This window comes from Pteropus alecto, unplaced genomic scaffold (genome assembly GCF_000325575.1).
Source record: "Pteropus alecto unplaced genomic scaffold, ASM32557v1 scaffold78, whole genome shotgun sequence".
Lineage (NCBI taxonomy): Eukaryota > Metazoa > Chordata > Mammalia > Chiroptera > Pteropodidae > Pteropus > Pteropus alecto.
Genome location: NW_006443124.1, coordinates 8,256,719 through 8,278,003, shown reverse-complemented (window position 1 = coordinate 8,278,003; position 21,285 = coordinate 8,256,719). Strand labels below are relative to the sequence as shown.

The 21,285-nt window shown below is 40.7% G+C and overlaps 1 protein-coding gene across 3 annotated transcripts in view; it reads right to left on the bottom strand.

Annotated features, from left to right (window-relative positions):
- TRPC7 (transient receptor potential cation channel subfamily C member 7) overlaps positions 1-21,285 on the bottom strand; it is a 127,373-nt gene that overhangs the window by 36,045 nt on the left and 70,043 nt on the right. For 2 of the 3 annotated variants that reach the window (XM_006923093.1, XM_006923094.1), the window contains 2 exons: positions 16,677-16,841; positions 8,481-8,697 (listed from right to left, as the gene is read on the bottom strand). In XM_006923093.1, coding sequence (XP_006923155.1) covers positions 8,481-8,697; positions 16,677-16,841 — 382 coding nt within the window. The remainder of the gene's footprint in view (positions 1-8,480; positions 8,698-16,676; positions 16,842-21,285) is intronic. The other variant, XM_006923095.1, reaches the window with a different exon arrangement.

The window sequence follows — 21,285 nt, the reverse complement described above, 5'->3', positions numbered from 1 at the left end:
TGTTTGATATTTATATGTATATATTAACTCCCTTAAATCTTTGCAACAACCTTATGAAATACATTGTTATCCCAATTTTATAGCTAATGTTTCCTCTAGGCACAGAGTGTTATAATATGCCCAGCCAGAAGGCATACTTAGGAGGTTAATGTAGTAAACGAATCATTAACTGGTTGGTTAGTGAAATAGTTCCAGCTCACTGGCCATACATTCCCCAGATGTTAGCTAGCCTTTCTTGGCACTCCCCTTGCTCCTGTGCATCAGATGGAAGGCCTGCCTTCTCAGGTGCTTCCTGCCTCTCCTGCTCCTGCTCCTCAGCATCCTTTGTTGTTCCTTATGCTCTCCCATCCCTTAAATGCTGCTGCTTCCCAAGGTTTCAGCCATTCTCATTCTTTCCTCTGTCCTTGAGTAGGTGCATCCACCCCTGAAGCTCTGTCCTTCATTTCCTTGTGAATGTCACACAGGTGAATGTCTTCCTCCAGACCGCAAACCCAAGCACATTGGCAGATGACCACATTATAACACTGTGGTCTTCGAGGTGCCTAAAAAGCCTGGAGTTAAGGATGATATTAGGAGCAGACAAATCGTCACGGAGAGCTGAAGCATGGCTGACTTGGTTGCAGGCCTACATCTGGTTGCGTTTGAGTGATGAGCTGATCCCTGCTCTGGGACTCTGTCCAGGGCCTTTTTAAATCAGAATTTTTCCTTTTCAAATAAAAGGATTTGAAACTAAATGTTTTTCTTAGGAGAAAAGTAATTTAAGAGCAGCTGTTTATAGAAGTTGCGACTTTGTTTGATGAAAGAGATTCTAAGATCTGTGTGTCTGTATCAAATTGGAGTCTCCACGACAGAAGGTATCCCCAAACATTGCCGGTCTATTTACAAGACACCTCACTACCACCCCCTACCCTGCCCCCACCTTTTTTTTTCTCTTAACAAAGCCATACTTCCCAAGCTTACCCTTTCAAAATCTGTGTGGTAATTCAATGAAGTAATAATTTTATTAACACTGAAATGTACTTTCATCTGTGCCTGCTCAAATAAGTATTTAAAGAAAATACCTTTTTAGAAAAGTCATTAGAAAAGTTAAAAATTATTAGAAAGTCATTACAGGGTAGAAAAATAATGTTTGTTGCTTTCCTCTACCCCTCTTCCAATTAAAATTTCTAATGTTTTTGTGGAACTGCTTTTAGCTGTGCACTAGGGAAATCACAGGTTATCACTTAGGGCTATGACTAGCTTTAATTCAGGAAGCCCTGGGTTCAAGTTCTAGTTTGACCACATACCAGGCGTGTGACCGGGATAAGCCTTTGATTTTCTTGGGATTTTGCAGATAATTTCAAGTGTTCAAAGCTCTGAATCTGAAATGCAAATTATTTGCAGAAACTGACTTTTCTGACCAGTATAGTAGCTCCTCATTGGGCATTGCAAATCACTTCCTCCATGGTCAGATGCCCACATCAGTCTTCCTAGATTTGAATATTAACTCACCCAGACTAATTTAAATTATTCCAAGGCTGTGAGTAAAAGTAGCATGGGCCCAAGGGTTTGAGCAGTAGGAATGCTTAATGAAAAAAGAAATGTGTGAAATTAAGTACTTTAGTGAGTGAAATTAGACTCTGCTTCCAAGGTACTGAGGATAGTTCAGCATTTTATATTCAAGCTGAGCCTCATGGTCTCTTGCCTCCAGCATGTCAATCAGAGGAGTGTTTAGAGCTTGGGACTTAGGGGGTAAGGATGCTTGCTGGTTACTGGAGTCTCCTTCAGGCAAAATCTCCTTCACTCAGAGATGCCTGGAGCCAAGAGAACAAGGTCACCGATAATTATGAGGGTGGCTGGCAGAGGGACAGTCTGGGAAATGCTGGGAAGCCCTGGAGGAATTATGTAGTTCCATTTGGGCAGGTTTGGAGTAATGGCCCGCAGGCTGCTGAGATGGAGCTTAACAGTTCAAAAGGTGGTTCACTCCCATCCATGTATCTACAAACACTAGTGATACAGGGTGACAGATTATGTAATAAAAAATGTCCAGGGGACTATTTGTGGAGACACAGGGATAAGAGCAATCAGCATTATAATTTTTTGACTCAGTAGAGTGTTTGGTACAACATATATCTGTTGACTGAATGAAGGAGTGAATTCATGGAGCAGGCGACACTTGGCAGGACGAACCAGGAGTTAGGTACTTGGAGGAGGATGGGCTGGCAGGGTATACCAGGTCATGGCCATGGAAGTGAGGGAGAACAGGTTCTTCTAGGGAACCTTGAGAGGCTCAGTATGGCTTAAGGGTCAGGGTATGGGGCTGGAGATTGGGCAGGTTAGTGAAGGCCCAGGAGACCATGAAGACCCCACTTTGGGCCTTGAGGAGGAGACTAGTTTTCACCCTAGGCAGCTAGATAGCCTGTAAGGGTGATAAGCAGGACAGAAATATGGCCTGACTTGCTGGGAGAAAATTTGGCAAGTTAGTTGGAGTAGTCTCCTTGGAAATCTTATCTAAATAAATGAAGAAACCATCAAAAGAACAAATTAGGTGAGGAACTCAGTCCATATGATTTTACAGTTTTACTCTTGGCCCAACCTGGATGTGTGATCCTGGAGCTAAGTCTTAGCATTGCTCTTAAAGAGTTACAATCCTGGGTGGGTGAGGGAGCAGCTAGATCCTCACATTTTACACATGTGAATACAAATTTAGAGAGGCAGAGCCACCAAGGAGGGAGGGACACAGTTGGAATGGGTTCCTAACACCCAGTCCAAAGCTCTTTCCTCTTCTCCAGCCCTTTATGTGTATTTTCATGCTATGCTGGGCATTTACATTGCACTCCATCAGTTGAGCTTTAGCTTTAGATCATTTGAACTTTTGAATGGGGCATCTGCTTAAGAAAACACTGCCAGATTCTCTATAAGAGTGGTGTAAAAGGAGTCTTTGTGTCATGATTCTGTTCCTAGATGACATGCACTGTGGAAAGACTTCCTGTCCTCCAAGCCTCGTGGCTTTCTGTGAACCACTAATGTTGTTATGCAGCCCTTGACAAGCATCTGTAGAGCCACAGTTTCCAGTGGCGAAGTTTTATTATAACCTCTTTCAGCTACCCCGGCGTGGCTGCTTATGATACAGGCAAGAAAGATGGATTCCTATGGTTCAAACTGATGTTGGAGATTCTCCCGGCTCGAAGGAGTGGTGGTCTCTGGTTCATTTGGTCTTCCCCAAAACAGTTCATCTGACAGCTCTACAGAACACATGTCTACTAGCAAATTTATCTCTCTATCCTCAGTCATATTCTGTTCTTGTCTTTTTTGATACCGTGTTCTGGTTTTTCTTCTACCTCTGGGTGTGTCTTCTTAGTCTCCTGTGGCCTCTACCTAACTCTGTGCGTACCTTAAGTATCCCGAATTGACAATCTAGAATTTTATCAAAATTCTGCTAATAATCAAGTGAAGCATTTAGAATAAAGGAAGAATATATTTGTAATTGGGTTTGACTTATTCACAGAGCTATATTGGAAAAGGGGAGCCTTGGGACATTAACAAATCCAGCCTGTTCCTTTAAGGGAAGGAGACCACAAAGAAGCAAATGGCCTTGTCAAGGTGTCCCTGCTTCTTGCCCTTCCCACCCCCATGCTTCAGTGTATTCTCAGCACAGGAGCTAGAGTGATCTATTTAAAACGCAATCAGATCTTGTCACTTTTAGCCTCAAAATTCTTCAGTGACTTCCCATCTCCCTCAGAGGATTGGATCCTCTCTGAGCTCAGTCTTCTTTGCTGGATACTTCTCATCTTCCCATCCTTGATATATTATTGTGCCCTCAGCTTGGTCCTCAGTTCCTTTGCCCACATTCACAGCCAAGGTGATTGCATATACTTTATTTTAAATATACTGACATGCTCAAATTTATTTCTCCATCCCCAGCCTCTCCTCTGAACTTCAGACATGTATATCCAATTGCTACTTGACATTCTACTTGGATGTGTAATAGATATCTCAGATCGAACTCTCGATTTCCGTCTCTACTCCCTCTCCAAACTGCTCCTTCCTTGGTCTTTCCTATGTCAGTGATTGGCTCTCTTTTATACCATTACTTGAGCTAAAACACTTGGAATTTTCCTTGACTACTCTACCTCACATCTCACAGACAATTCAATAGTGTTATTGATTTTACCTTCAAAATATAATCACCATTTGCCATCTTCTCAAAACCAACCATTTCTTGTCTGAATTACTGCAGTGGCTTCCTAACTGGTTTCCCTGCTTCTGCTCTTGTCCCAGAATTATCCGTTCTCTACACAGCAGTCAGTGATCTATTAGAAATTTAAGTCAGATGATGTCACTTCTGTGTTCAGAACTCCCCTGTGGTTTCTAGTCACACTGAGAATAAAATCTAAACTCTGTACCATGGCCTACTAGGCCTTGCATGATTTGACTCTGCCTATCCGTCTTACCTGATCTCTGCTCTCTCCCCCTTATTCACTGTGCTTCAGCAGCACTATTTTTTTTTTTGCTGTTCTCAAACACGCTCAGCTTGCTCCTGAATCCAGGCCTTTAACACATACTGATCCTTCTGTCTGGAATTACTTTTCACCCAGATGTCTACAAAACTTGCTTCCTCTCTTCCTTCAGGTTTCTGTTCAAATTTTACTTTATCAGAATAGGGAGATAAGGGCTTGCTTTTATCTTCTCAACTGCTCTGATAAGGTAAAATTTGAACCAGAGACCTGAGGGAAGAGAGGAAGCAAGCTTTGCAGGTGTTTATTCAACTTGTCTCTTCAATCAAAGAAATTTGAATACTGACTGATTATTTGAAGATACGAAGAAATTATTTTTAATTTCCTTTTATGTTTGTGGTTCTGTTTTAGAAAAAGTCCTGATTTCTATTACCAGCCGCGATGGACTAACAAACTGAGAAGAAATAAAGAAACTATTTTCAGATATTGGAAAAAGCACAGCACTGTGATCCTTAAGGGAAGCAAGCGGGGTAAGCCATATAATCACCCTGTTTTTCTTTTTGGAGACACATTCCAGTCTGCAGAGGGATTCCAGAAACATAGAAGGTAGTCCTAGTGAGTTGAAGAGACAGAGATTAGTGTTCAGAGAGCCTGATGTGTTTAGATGTTGTATGGCAGAGTTCCGAAAAGAAGGGTACTAGGCAAAATAAAAACAAAACACAAAACTAAAAACAAATACAAACACATAAAAAGCCTAGAAATTTGTACAGTGTCCTTTTGAATGTTTCCTGAATACTAAGTCATGAATGCATTAGAGTACAGCCCCACAAATAATAGCCAGAGAGCTGTAAGCTGAACAGTTTCAAGAGCTCACCCCGAGTGGTGGAGAGGTGTTTGAGCTCTGACCATCTAGAGTTGAGAGTCTGTTGATTACTTGGGGCATTTAGTAGAGACCCTAGATGTGTGTCTCTGTAGTATAAGGATAAATAATCCTTATGGTAGAGCCTCTCCAGATCCACTCTAAGAAAGCTTGAAAAAGACCACACTCGTCTGCAAGTAATTTAACAGCCTGTCAGAACAAAGCCACAGAGTCTTTAAAGGAAGACAGCAAAATCCAGATTCTTAATAACAACATGCAAAGTGCCCATTATTCAGTCAAAAAATACTAACACATCAAGATACAGAAAAATGTGATCCATATCAGGAAAAAGATTAGTCAGTAGAAATTAACTCAGAAATGAAGAAGATGATGGAATTAAGAGTCAAGGACTTTATAATAGTTATTGTAAATATGCACAGTATGTTCAAGGATTTAAAGGAAAATATAAATATCACAAGGAAGGAAATGAAAGCTATAAAAGGGAACCAAATGGAATTTACAGGGTTGAAAAATATATTTGAAATAAAAACTCACTGGTTGGGGATTAAAATCACAGATAATGCAGAAGAAACATCAGTGGACTTGAAGTACAAAGAGCAAAAATGAAAAAAAGAAAAAGATAACTTATTGTAGTGATATACACAAAAATGTTTATAGGTGAGATTTTGCTAGAGAGTTGGGAGACAGGAAGTAGGGATGATATAGATGAAACAAAGATTGTCCAGGACTTGGCGATTTCAAATTTATAACAGTAAGTTTGAAAAAATTATCTGTGTAATAAAAAGTAGTTACAACCTTTCTTCTGTCTGAAATGTTAACAGGAAATAGGTAATGAGAAACAAGTTCTCCCTTCTATAATAGTGCTGATGTAATAGTCTTGGAAACTTAGCTCTGCTTTGATGGGCAGAAGCTGGGACCAAGCTATGAAAGTGTGAACCTTGGTAGCTGGAGTTGCATCCCTTTTATTGGGATAATGCTGGTACACATAGGAAGAGAAATATGTGGACTCAGGAAGTCATGGTTCAGTAGGAGCCATTAACCTGTGGCGCATATCCACTTAAAGGGGATGTCTGGTGGTACTCAACAGAGTCTTGCACGTGGGCTCCAAATCAGGAAGGGGGTGGGTGAGTGATCGGTCACATAAATACTTTCTTTTTTATATAAATCCAATGTATGACCTTTTGTTTTTATTAAAACTGTGTCCTAGTCAGTTTTGGTTGCTATAACAGAGAGTACCACAGACTGAGTGACTTATAAACAATAGACATTTATTTCTCACAGTTCTGGAGGCTACAAGTCCAAGATCAGGGTACCAGCATGTTTGGGTTCTGGTGAGGACCTCCTCCAGGTTGCAAACTGTTTGCTGTACCCTTACATGGCAGAGAAGGTAAGAGAGCTCTCTGGAATGTCTTTCTGAGGCCACTAATCCTATTCATGAGGGTTCTACCCTCATGACTTAATCACCCCCAAAGGTTCCCACCTCCTAATACCGTCACCTTGGGATTAGGGTTTAGCATATGAACTTTGGAGAGAGAAACATTCAATCCATTGCAATGTGCCTGATGTTAAAGTCTTAATTTAGTTAAACTGTGGGGAGTGTGCTAGGGAAGATGGAGACAGACTGAACTGTGAAAGTGAGGCCACACAACTCAGTCTGCAGCAGCCTTTAATATCTCTTTCTAACTTTAGTGCCAGTGACTCCGCTAAATGAACCTTTGGTTATGTACTTGCCTGTTGATTAAAAGCCCATGGGGAGCATAGTGTGCTTTTCTGCCTCTGCCCTTTGGATCAAATTATTCTTATATCCCTATCGAGAGATCCAGCTTTAAGACCATATTCCTAACTATTTTGTGCTCAGGCATCTATAGGATACTCTCCAGTGGTTCAACTTTTGTGGCTTTCTTAGGTTATATCATTTAATTAGCACAGGCCAAATATTGGGCCGTCTTTTCAAGTATTCTTTTGTGATTTGTTGATTGATGGCACAGACACTTTGAATACATTTTGACTCAATGTTTGTGAGCATAAACATAATGAAAATTATACCAATATTGAATTTTTGTCAAGAAAGCAAATCTAGGGTGAATGTCGTTAGGGCAATTTAATTAATTGATAAAATCTTGATACTGCATGGTTACATTTTTTCAATCTTTTCTATTCAGTTTTACATTCTCATCAAATTCAGATCTTTTTGATATAAATTTTTTATGGATCAGGTTTTGGTTATACACAATATCACTGATTATAGCTTTTGCAATTGAAATTATTTCCCTACCAAGTCTGATTTTTTTTTTTTTACCAGTTTTGCAGTTTCATTGTTTGAAAAAATCTATAAAGCATTTTGCTGTGTACAATATTAATCATTGCTGGTTTTATTTTACTTGCTTATATCCTCCTAGTAATAGTTCTTATGAGTTAGGCAAATGTGCGATAGCCTTTTTAGCTAGTCAGTGAGGAATGGGAACAATTTCTTTGGCGATTCTAGTGGAGACCTTGGCAGCACAAAATATCACCACAAATAGGAATTTCACAGCTTCATTACCTTCATTAACATAAATAATGAGAAGATGTTACTCTGACTTTTAAGGTTATATTTATCATCACAGTGCTACTGTACATCAGTACAAGCAGGCCTCTACGGTATTGCAGGCTTGGTTTTAGGCCACTGCAATAAAGCAAGTTGTAATCTTTTTGCTGGTGGAGGGTCTTACCTTCTATTTGTAAAAAAGGTAGCATAAGTGAAGTGCAATAAATTGAGGTATGCCTATATTCAATAATAACAAAAAAATATGCAATTTTATACTCTTTTTCAGAAGCAAAACTTGATTTCTGAAGCTTCCAGGAGACTATATTTGAATGAGGAAAATATGTTTTTGCATGAAAAGTTGCTTTACAATCACAATATACATATTATGAAAAGCACATAATGAAATTTCCTCAAATATCTCCTTTCAAAATTGGGATTTATATTATAGGTCTGTACATCTTACATATCAGCACATGCAGAAGTTGACTTTGACTTTCTTGTTGGTCAGGCTGGTCATCCACTCACCATTTTGTCTGGCAAAAGTACAGTCAAGGGGAGAGGAATAAGTTCAGAAGTCAGAGTTTAATGCTGTCCTGTTATAATTTGGAGAGAATAAGAGATAGAGTGACTTGCTTACCTAACACCCACTTCATGATGAGCATTTCTGTCCAGGAGAATTGTGTAGTTTTCACTCTGAAGATCTGTTTCGGGTAGTCTGTGAAGGTTTCATTGGGCAGGGTTTTGACGCCTTCAAAGCGGTCTGATGCATTCACAACTAACAATCCCAAGAATATTGTAAAAGAAACTGCATGGGCTACAAATTTCATGAAAGGGCTCCTCAGGGTTCGTCCTAGCTGGAAACAAAATATGCACAAGACATGTTTTATAAACTAGCAGTTCTAGGTGGGTGCAGGTCTCTCTTTAAAGCATTGCTTTTGCCAAAAGTTGAACCAGATATTGGACAGAAACTGCTAATTGAACCCAGGCAACATTTTCTCTAGAATTTTTATGTGAGATGCTGCTGGACCAAACCTATTTCCTACTGACTTCAATTTTTCCCATTTAGAAAATCTAGTGGGAAAAGAGAAAAGAGTAGAACATACTGACATATGTTACAGTTTGACTGAACAGCTACCCCTAACCACATGGATGTGAATTTTATGACCTTCAAATCTGGGGAAAAGTAATCTGTCTCAATAGTGTTCAGGATTTAAAAAAAAAAAAAATACTTTTTGGATATATGCTCTGTTGCTCTTTTGGCCATTTTCTTGAGTTGTATACTTAGGTGATTTGTTTCAATGTTTCTTATACTGGTAAATTTATTTAAAGCTGTACATTTCCTGCTTTAGCTATGTTCCCATAAATTTTGACACATAGCCCTTTCATTGATATTGTTATTAAATATTTTATAATTTCCCATTTGATTTCATTTTTAACTCTGAGGTTATTTAGTTGCTAGACATATAAGACTTTCTTTCTATGCTTTTAAAAATTCTATTTTATTGTCCTCCCTGTTAGGGAGCAAGTGTTGGTCACATTGTCTCTATTCCTGGCATGCCATCCAAAGGCCACTTAGATCTTTGAGGATTAAATTGGAGGCTGCACAGTGAGTCTTTGAACTCACCTAAGCACCAAATCTTACCCCTTGCCCAGCTATACTAGTATGACAAAAGCAAAGAGGGAAGACTTTTCTGAAGCTCAGTTCCTTCTCCAGGGCAGATGTTCACTTATAGCAAGTGACTAGGCAATGGATGTGCACGTTCTGCCTTACTCAGGAGTCCTAGAGTAAAATGTCTCCCAGGAGATGAGTATTGGTTCAGTAAAGATCAATTACAAGGGTTTCTCCAGGTAAAATTTCTCTCATTATGATTATGTTCAGCATAATATTTATAAATCAGATGGCTTGATAATGTTCTTTTAATATGCTTCAGCATGATAATCATCTACTTTAATCATGCTAGTTATTAGTGTAACATGATTTATTATTATTCTCATGCTGTAGAACCCACCTATTGAAATTTTAAAAAGAAAATTTTTATCTTTTTTTAAAAACTGCATCTCAAGTCCAGACGTTGGGCATACCTGCTTTGTGCTGGAAAAACACCTTTTTAAAGATTCACCTGAATTATCAAATTGTCATATGGCACTATAATAACTTCAGAAATGGAAAAACATGTTTACCCAAAAGCCACGGGGCCTGCAAACACCTTACAAATGACTTCTTTCTAATGTTGAACTTTACTATTTACAAAATATGGATGGTAGATTATTTTTGGCCATAGGTAGATGTGCTGAATTCAGAATGCAGAGATAAAGACAAATAAAAATTTAGTAATAACAGGGAATTAAACCATGTGTCATTTTGATTTATATGATTTCAAATAGCTAGTTTGACTTTTTCAGAATTTTAGTTGACTATGTTAGCATCTTGGATCCCTTTTTCCTAGCCAGAACACTGGGACACTTTGGTGTATGCACAAGACATCCTTAAATAGTCATCATATTGTTTCTTTTCACTGTGTCCTAGCTGGGTTAGCAGTGAGAAGCAAAGAGAAGATTGAGAATGACTGCAGAATGGGGAGTGGGTTGGGAGAGAGGGAAGGTCGAAGAGAGGGCAAGGGATACCAGATGTTGTGTGTCCCAGCAGGGTCCCAGAAATGTCAGAAAAAGATGCTGACTATGCAGTTAGACATCACTGTTACGGGATTGATGTCCAAGTTTCCTCGGTCTTTTATCAGTGGGTTCTACATAGCATCTTCCAGTTACTACCTAGATAAGAATATTAGATACCTCCCCATCTTCTCACCTGGATGGAGCACCTGATTGTAGGCATCTGCATGCAGCTATACCCAAGCTAGCCTTAGGATTCCTTGGAAGAACTGATTTGAGGAATTTAATGTTCTTTTTGTTACCTCCTTCAAATCGTTATCTTCTGGTAGAAGATGCATCTGTAAAAATTACTATGTATACCACAGACCATAAGAAAAACCCTGATAAGGCCCTGCTATGATTTATAAGGTTTTCTCAGGGCCAGTTCCCACTAGGGAGGAGAAATGAGGTTAGGAATTGATGCTACTTTCCTATTTTTCTTTTGGGCTTGAATACATCTTTTCAACTGATAAAACTTTGATAAAGGTCAGATGAGATCAAATCATTTCAATAGTTTTTTTCTTTTTCTTTTTTTGTGGCATTTTCTATTTGTCTCACTAAGGTAATTTTTGAAGCAAATTACGCTTGGGGAAACCTCTTTTCACAAGGCTACTGGGTGAGCCAAAAGAAAGGAGAAAAGTCAAATAATATATGCTAGCAGCTCTACGCTGGAAATCATTAAATCTGGGGCCGGTAATAGCGTACGTGTACAAAGAGATGGAGCTTCAGGAGACATAGGCCTTGGCCTACTCCGACTGGAGTGCAAAACTCAGTCTGAAACTCAGCCTAAGAGGCTTTGTCATTACTTGGACCTTATGAGCTAAGAACATATCAGGAAATCCAAGCTTGTAGTAGTCTAGTATGGTTTACCCCAAACTTTCTGGGCAATATTCTTTCACTTTGGGAAATATATGAATGTGAGAATACCTGAGCAGTGTTCCTGAATTAGCTCCAAAAGAACTGCATTTATGGGCCCTCAGGGGTGGGCACTTGGTTTTACTGGTTGCCACACTTCCATGTTCCATATAACTAGGCTCTTAGTAAGCACCTAACTGGGATCTGGTGGCCACATGCCCACAAAATAGGCTTGAACTGCAGTGAAGCACACAGAGAATGTTTCTAGCATCTTTCTCCAGTCGGTACCACATTTGGAGAGTCTCCCTCACCAAATGCCACCCTTACTCTTCAGCAGCGAGCAAGGGCTCAGTGTACAAATTGGAAAGCTGAATGGAGATAAACTTTGGATCAAGTATTCCAAAAAGAAACATGCACATCTTCAAGGATGGAGTGCTTCTCACTTTTCAGAGAGATCCTAGTTAAATTAGTGGCAGATTCCTCAGTATGCTCCCTTCAAAATTCTTATTGAAACTTAGGGCTCAGGAATCTTTCTTTGGGGTGGTGAATCTCCCTAGGTGTCTCTAGTCAGGGTGTTTTCATATTACCATGCGAATCTACCCGTAGTCCTAGGGGCTGAAGAGGTGCTGAGTAATAGTGGGATTTCAAAGGTAGGGCTTCTAAGGAAAGAAAAGGAAGGAGTAGCCTTTGTCATATGGTGGTTTTGACTCCTCATTTTTAGAAAAGTCTTGGTAACTCTAAAGATCTTCAGTCCATTCCGAAGTCAGTCTGTAGCTAAAATGTTTACATACAGCATTGAAGGTTGTAATGCTGCCACTGTAACTGGGTTGGGGAGAAGGCTGTGTGTGTGTGTGCATGTGTGTAGTGGTTACAGGCAAGTCTCTGGGGCCAGAGAGCCTAGGTTTAAATTATGACTCCATAGTTTTTGGTAAGTTACTTAATCCCTTTGTGTCTCAGTTTCTTTATCTGTAAAATGGGGATAAAATAGTACTTAACCACATATTGTTGACATAGGAATGAATTATTTAATACGTACAGAGCAGAACAGTGCCTGGCACAAAGGAAACAGTATGTGGCACTGGAGGGCCCCAGGCAGTTTCCCTAACTGAAACTTAAAAGACTCTTGACTCACCCTTGAAAAGTTTATATGTGAGGTTTCACAAAGGGAGACCTACACAGAGTCTTTATGTATTTATGTCACAAGCCCTTTTGGGGTACCAGCTGTGTGCATCATGCTGCTGGGCACGAGAGGTGATGGAGATAAAATAAGGTATACAAATTGATCCTTCCTTTAAAAATTGCTAATTTTCTAGTGGGTAGAGACAGGCTAAACACTGGTAGGAAATAGATGGAAAGATGAACAGAAAATGTTGCAAGTCTCAGGCTGGGTTAGGTATGAAAGTGATCAGCTTCCTGCTACTCTTAAATTTTGTCTTAACAGGGTGACAGGTGATGGACTCTCCTTTTGGATTTGAGGGCAGAGGCTTTTTTAACAAAAGAGTTAAAAATGCTTTATTTCTTGGCACAAATTTCCCCTCACTGGCAATGATTCAAAAATTGCATTGTGATTTTTTTTTTTTTTTTAGTGTAGCTCTCTGATAGAGGCAAATGAGGGGACACAGAGGCTTTTGGAGGCACTGTCCTCTCCTGGTTGGCTCTGAACCACATGAGTTTAGGACCCTTATTTCAAACCACTTTAGCTTTGGCAAGACAAAGCAGGGGTCTTCAAAAAGCTGCGGAGTCATTCATGCCTTCTTTACCAGATGCTTTTGTTTGGGTTGGAGCTGAGGGTTGGGAGCAAGGACTAACACTTTGATATTTCTGCAAACAAGAGTTACATGGCAGTAAGACCAGAGATTGCAGACTATGAAGTCATCAAGTAGGACTAAAGTTCTTTACAGTTTTCTCTGCCTTAGTCCTGGGACTAATTATAAGGGTAATTGAACAGTGAAGGTTAACAGGTACTGGAGGAAGTCAGCTTTTCCTCTCACTCTTTGTAATTAGAACTTGTGCAGTTCCTCAGTGCTCTCATGATGCTCACTGTGTCCCAGTCCACTGGCTATAGAGATACTGGGCCCTCGAGGATGACTATTATTTTTTCAGCTGTTAGATTTTAGCAGGCATACAACCTAAATTATGAGTCAGAATGGCATAGCAAAGGATGGAAGACAGCCTAATGAATCATAAAGGCCCTTTGGCATTGGAGCCCTTGTCTCTGGGAGAAGAGCTCTCTAGGAAAACATCGTGTGGCTAAGAGCCCACCAGCCTCCCAGGGGCTGCCTGATCTCCCCTCCCTCCCTCTCCCTTGTTGGTGTTTACGATGAGAAATGATTTAAAAAATTACTGTTCTCTTTATTGATCCTAACTAACCTGTCCTATGATCCAGACCTGCAGTTATCACCATGTGTACTCATATGTGATTCCGTTGTCCTCTTCAACCACCATATTAGTTGCTGAATTTCTACTGATACCCCTAACCTTATAATCTTATATAACTGACTGTCTTAAGGCCTCTCAGAAACTTATGTAAAAATAGAATTGACAGCCTTGGGAATTTAAAAGAAAATAAATGACGAGGTCTTTTTGGCAGGCTAATCAAGTAATTTTGGTGTCCCTAATAGTCCCCAGATTAGGACTACTACTATTAGGAAGTAAATGTAGCATTTGGTTGGAAGCAGAAATCTCAACATATGCTAGACATCCATGGACTGTAGCTGGTTGATGAGGTTTAGCAATGAAATTTTATGAATACCTTTATTAAAGAATATCAGTCGAATTTCTTTGAGGGAGGTGTAATAAGGTCATTAGAACATGGACTTGCTGGAATTGGACTGGCTTTTTTAAAGAATTACTAGACAAATATAAAGGCAGTGGCCCCTTGGGAGGAAGGATACTGGCATATTAACAGAGTTATCCCTCTGCGCCACTCCTCTTGGGAGGATGTTGTATTCCAGACAACAGGAGCCTTTAAAGAGGGCTGGTTTCTTCACATGGAAGATGTGACCCCTCTGTAACCGCTGGTGATACAATATCTCTGCCAAACTTAAAAAAGATTTCTAAATGGTGAAAGGAAAGACTAAAGGTATTTTGAATGTTTTATCTGTTCTTTGACTGCCTCAGAGCAAGTTTGACAAGCTTTTAATGATGGACTCTTTCCTTGGAATGAACATTACTACCAAAAATAATTTCATGCTGTAGACTAAGACTTGTCACTCAGCTGTGGACACACCCTCCATTGTGTTGAGCTCAGACTTGCAGCCCAGAAGGTGCACAGAAACCACAAGTGGCTTAGTGACCAGCTCCTTTATCTTGAGTGCTCTCTTTTTTAGTCTTACCGAAAGCTCCAGGAGCACCAAATGTTAATCAGACATGTATTTGAACAGAAGAGAAGAAACCCCAAACTGCAGTCATTTCTTCATTTCTTCTAGAGTGTTCCAGAAGACTGCTATATGTCTGACTACTACGTTCCACAGTGGCATCAGCCTCCTGGATTTACTGGGCCCCCAGAAAGTCCAAAATTCCCTCCCTCTCCCACACATATGCTTTCCTCCTATCACATCTGCATGATTTGGCTAAGAGTCTTCTCAGAAAAATTAAAAATTTACCAACTGGCATATCATCTCTTTGTGACTATTTCCTCAGGCAGGCAGAGGCAAACCAGTTTGCTGATGTTGCCTAGTTCCAGTTTCCTAGAAGCTGTCACATTTAGTTTTACTGCAAAGGTGAGGATTGGTGGTGTTTTCTCCACCAAGTGGTTGTTATTTTAATGATCGAATATCCTAGAAATAGTTTGGGGGCCAGAGAGTGTGGAGGCAAGCATCCCTAGTCTTGGCTCTGGGTGACGACAGTGATCTAATTTGCAGTACAAACTAGATAATTCATGTGCCTTAAATGAATGACCAGCTCTAATCACTCATTGTACTTTTTTTCTCTCACTCACTGTACTTATTTTCGGTTCATAATGAAAGACAGAAAAAAATTGTCTTCACCTACATATGTATCATTTGGGGAATTCTGATTTAGAAATCCATGTCATGGTAGACTGCCATAGAAACAAAATCCTCAATAGAGGTAAGATTCAACACTACAAGTACTCAGTATGAGGACTTTTATTTTTAATACCATTCTACAGAAGAAAGAGTTTGAGTCCTAACTTTTCTCCATGACACCCTTCTTCTCTAAGGCAGTCAGTTCATTGCCTGCCTGGTTAGGTGGGCTTATCAGCAGCCCTGAAGTCTTGGGCCCATCATCCTGATGTGATTTTCTTTTTGGCAGAGTTGAGAAGAGGATCCATTCACTGATGACAATTTTATTAACTGCATTAGCTGATCAAATTTTCTGTGGAACTAATCTCCCTGTACTCATAATTCTTCTGCTGAATGTTGATTACTTAAGCTCAATTCCCTTTTTAGCATACCACGAGGTAAATGCACCTTTGGAACCTTTAATGACCATCTTAACTCATGAAACATTTCAAAATTTTTACATGGTTTGGTCTATAAGTACAAACTTTTGCCTGAAGCTGGAGTGACTGCTTGTGCTTTTTATGGTTTTGGATCAAATGCTTGGGCTGTAGGGATGATGGAACAGGAAGTGTGGCAGTTTGGGACCTGCAGGTTCCATTCCCTCTGTTACCAGAGGGCACCAGACACTCACCCTTTCTCGTGAAAAGCTTTGCACCTTTTAAGTTCTTCTCTTTCCTTTGCTGTTTTCCTTCTTGTGACCTAATTAGCTGTCCATGTGCTCCAGAACCCAATCAAGGAAGCCAAGGAAACTGGGAAGATGTTGACATGGGTCTGCAGTGCCCCAGTATGAGCTGCATTTGAGTCTGTCTACTAGTTATTTCTGTTTTCTGAACCCACTTCATTAAGTGTATGTGTCATAATGTAATTGAGGGAATGAAATGAGATATTCCATGAGAAGGGCTTACTTGATGAAAGGAAAGTACTCAATAAATGTTGGCTATTCCTATTGCCATTTATTATGATTATTACTCTGGGTATTATTACATGTTTAGGACATTGGATGATGAGAAGAGGAAAAGTACTTTTATTCTCTCTCTAGTCTGCTGTTGATCAGATTAAGATTCACAAGTTTAAAATTTTCCATTTTATCACTTCCCTCACTTTCTCTTTTAAATGATGGTTTAAAAATGCGGATCTTAATATTTTCTCTCTTATGTAGTATTTTACTTTTGCTAGGTATCTCAGAGCTATTTTCCTTAAATATGGGAAATGATCAGCTGCTTATTTGAACAAAATGGACCTCAGGTCATGCTAAGTAGAGAGAAGAAATAACCGCAAAGACATGCACCTTAAGCAGTCTGTACCTTACTGCACGGAGCAATCCAATAGGCTATGGCCAGAAAAGGGAGGCCTAGGGAGACTCCAAAGACAGCCAGGAATTTCACAGCGATAGACTGTTGACGTAAGCCTGAGAGATTTTCATACCACATGGTAAGCAATTGCTGCTGACAGTTAGGATGAGCAACGAACTGTAAAAACAAAACAAAAACAAAAACAAAACGCAAACAGGAAAATGGCATCGGTAGCACTTGTACAGTAAATGACCTATGAGTAGCTTGAGGCCAAAATGTTCCTCCTGGAGGGTAGCCTGGGCGTTAGAGCAGGAGCATCAGGAGCAGGTACCTGCTGGGTCCTTCCGACTTGGGGATGCTGGGGGTCTTTTGGTGTAGCCAGAGTCCTCACAGGACTGGCTGCATCAGTGCTTGGCAAACTGAGGCCCCAGAAAAGTCTCAGGCATAGAACATGACAGTCAGTTTCTGGGCAAATGGCTTATCTCCAATTCAAGGAGACTTATCTCTGTACAGAGTTCATTTGGGAGGCACCATGAAGAATGGATGGAGCATGAATGGGTTTTTGGAGTCTTACATGGGTTTGAATTTTGTTTCAACCATTTACTAGCTACAGGACCATGGGCTAGCTACTTAACCTCTCTGAGCCTCAATATTGTCATCTGCAAAACAGTTTGTCATATTGTCTTGTAAGATTAAATGAGATATTGTCGAAAGCTTCCCCTCTCTGTTTCTATGTAGTCTTCAAAAAAGTGCTTGCAATATTTTTGGAGAACATATTAACAGCTCCTCTGTATTTCCCCACTAGATTTCAGTGGTGTTTGGCTCGAGTCCATGGAGCTCTTTGTGGCATGCTGGAGCACTGACACATTGTATTCCCCATTCGGTAGCTTCTGACCACAACCTTCCTCTGTTGGAACTGCCCTGCCCTAATACCCAGGTTACAAGGACCTGTTATGGCCATTTTGTATTGTTGACATCACCCCTCTGAGTAGAGCTCATTGGACTAGGGGTGGAACCTTGATTTTAACTGGGCCCATAAGGTTTTCTCACCTGGATATTTGAGACTATGATGGAGAGAGAGGCAATCTCTTTACTTACAGGGGAGTTAACATGTAACCTTGGGAGATCTGGGCAGACATCTTGCACTCTGTGGACTAAACCAGTTAAACCAGTAGCAAACCAGTTAAACCAGTTAAGAGAGATAGAAGAATAGAGTTGTGTAGAAAGAGACTCAAGTAGTGTCCAACCCTCTCTGGAGCCCAGCTTTACTCTGCGTATGTGATACATGAGGCACACCTGGATTCATGTGCAACATCTTCCTTTTTCTGCTTGATCCAGCAAGCTGACATGAGTTGCTGCAACCACACATTCTCTTTCTGCAAGTATTTGGTGTTGCTTGGACATTTGTTAGTTGATTCTGAGTCCTGGCCAGTGTTAAACTGGCAATAAGCAATATTTAAGTAAAATTTATGGGAATACAGTTTACATTTGTGAGAATTATATTCATTCACTTATTTTCCCCCTTCCCCCTGTGACAGGAGAAAGCCATTATTTTTGCCTTTGGCGCCCCTGCTCCTCAGCCCTTCTCAGGATAGCCATGTGCATAGGAGCTGGGAACCATGGACTAGAGCAGGTAGATGGGGCATTCTTCAAAGGGATTGACTTTTCATCTGATAACCCTGGAGCATAACATGCCAATTTTCATCCCATTTGTTCTGTTGGATATTAAGGGGACATATACAATGATTCGCAGGAAATGCAAGATTCCCTTTTCATTATCAGAACAATATAAATAGAACTGTTTTTAAAAATTCTCAATGCAGATGGCAGCATGTTTTTGTTTCCGGTTTCTGGGAAATCATGGCAGCAGCCAAATGATCTGTAAAGACATCAAAGGTTTATTTGGTCCTGCAGCAGCCCCTGATAATACTATTATTTAGACATTAGCTGCAAATGAGGCTTTTTTGTGGGGTAGCATTGTAGCAACCATTGCTATCTTGCCCTCCAAGAACAAGAGCAGCAGATTCTCCTCAGCCCAGGTGGGAACCCCAGGCCAGTGGGCAACATGCTTTCCTGTGCTCTTTCTGGCTCAGAGCAAAGTGGAGCAAGCGACGAATCACAGGAATGTTTCAGTAATTCTCAGAGCCTGCTTACAACACAGGTCCCACAGAGGGATGGCAGGTGGGCGTGGGGGACAGTCAGTTTTGTTTTTCAATGGTCAGCCTTCTCTGGGTGCTGCAATGGCCCTGCTCTGGAGAAACAGTTCAATTAGAAAGTGGGACATATGCCCATAAAATAGCAGAAGACCACTTGGCTGACCATGTGGCTCACCCTGTGGCTTACTGTACTGTAACTGCTCTGGCAGGACTGTCCCCTCATCCCCTCCATCGGCCTCTTTGTCTATATTGGGGAGAGTCCATCCTTGCTGCTTCTGCCATCTCCTACAGACAAGTCAGCAAAACAGACTGGGCAGCAGAGCTGGAGGGGAGGAAGTTCTAAGAGAGAACACAGTGGGAACTGTTTCCACTTGCTCTTGCCTGCTTCAGATGAAGACTAAAACAAGGGCGTTCTCTTGAGACTGAGTCTTCCTCTGATTAGACCTTTGCTAATTTCTACAGTTATATTTCTTCCTCCATATAAAGAAACCTAGCTGTGTATTCATAGACAGACTTTATACTGTAGTACTCCTGGAAAACTGACAGCCGCTGATAGCCAAAGCCTGTATATTTGTTTGTTTTTACATGGGCGCTTTTCTGTATTTGTGGCAGGCCTTTGAAGATAACTTCATGACATATAGTTCAATGTATATGAAGGATTTTTTTTCTACTGTGCTTTTGAAGCACAGAGAAATATCTCTGACCCAAGGAAGATGAGAGTAACATGAAGCATGCCATCAAGACAAAGAACACCCTAACCAAAAAGGCACTCAGCCATGGAACCAAGATGTGAAGAACTCCTGGGGGCAGGGCAAGGGAGGGTTTTCAAAAGCAAGGTCAGAGAGGAACCAGTGGAAGAAAATCACAATGGGAACTGCTTTCTTTGGCATCTAGCTCACATAAAAGATGAAGTGTTCAAAGGCTGGATGACACCAAGAGCCTTGCCCAGGCCATTCCTACCCCTGATTCCTGTCTCACTCCCATTCTGGACTGAGAGCATGATACACTTTTATAAAAATTCTTTAAGGGAGGAACTTAATCACCAGCTCAGTTTTCCCAAGGACGTGATTCATACTCTTCATAGGAGGGAGTTTGTAATGGCCTGGAGCTGAGAATCTGTTAGGTAGGCGTACATGGAGCTGAGCAAACTTTTAAGAGAATGTAAATTAAACCACATCCACCATTGGGATGGACTGTTCATAAAACTAGGTTGAGGGGGCAGAGGAGCTAAGAGAAGTTAAATTGCAAAGAGAGAGAGGTGAGAGGCAAATTCCGTGTAATGGAAAAGGCGAGTGGGTGGATGAGCCAGACTGGAAAACAGGACCCAAGAGTCAGGAGGGGCCAGAATTTATGTGGCTACTGGTTCTTGAATCCATCCCAAGCCAGTTATCCTGGAGGCATGTTTGACCATGGTTAATAGAACAACATTTCTACTCAAAGTTAGTTTTCTGTTAATATGTCAACTAAACTTGTTCCTCCCAGCCCTGGTGACATAGTGAGAATACAGTGCTGGCATATGGGAACTCTTGGGCATATTGGCAAAATATTGGCTGCTACTTTGCTTTTAATTAATTGATGAGCCATTATTTTTCTTTTATAGCCCAAAGGAAAATTATCCCTTTCACTCTATTCTCTGCTTTATATTCATTCACAAGGAAATATCTGAAGTTTTAGGAACTTGTCAAAGAGCTATAAACATTCCTTCACTAACTCTTGAATATTTTTAGGGCTGTTTCATGGGATGTTAACATCCTTGGGCCAGATATTCACATTACAACAGGGCTTAAGACTTTGCTGTTGGAGGAGAGTGATTAAGTGCATAGACTGGTACAAGGCTGCCTGGGTTTAAGTCCTGGCCCTGTCACGTGCTGGCCTTATGTTCTTAGGTCACTGACTCTTTCTTTGCTTAGCTTCTCTCTTCTTCAAAAGGCTAATGATGAGGATTAACTGAGTTAATATTTGTAAAGTGCTGAGAACAGTATTGATGAATAAAATGAGCCCGTGACTCTCCTTTCCTTGCCCATTTTTTTCTTTACCTCTTTCTCTTATTTCTCTTTGTCTTCCTCTTTTTTCTCCCTTCACTTCCTACAGCTCTCTCCCAACCTCCTGCCTTTCTTCTGACCTCCATGATTTTTGAAGTGGTGGTGCCTTTGGAAAGGGCCATGTAGCCTAACCAGGTGAGTTATGCCACCCCCTATCCAGCTGCTCCTTCCTCATCCTCCACAGAAGGTGCAGCTTGATTTTTCCAGGCAGTTACCTCAAAATGGGCTGGTCTCTGCTAGGTCAGTCATGGTCACCGTCAAGTCTTTTCAGCTACACGCTGATACCCTTTGATGATTATGGAGCACTTCGTCAGTGAGGAGCAGTGCAGGCGACTGAGCCTGCAGAGGGCACTTCTCTCTCGGTAGTGCCCCTCCACCCTCTTAAAAGCTGTTAAGTTCTGCATTTTGGGGGAAAAGGGAAAG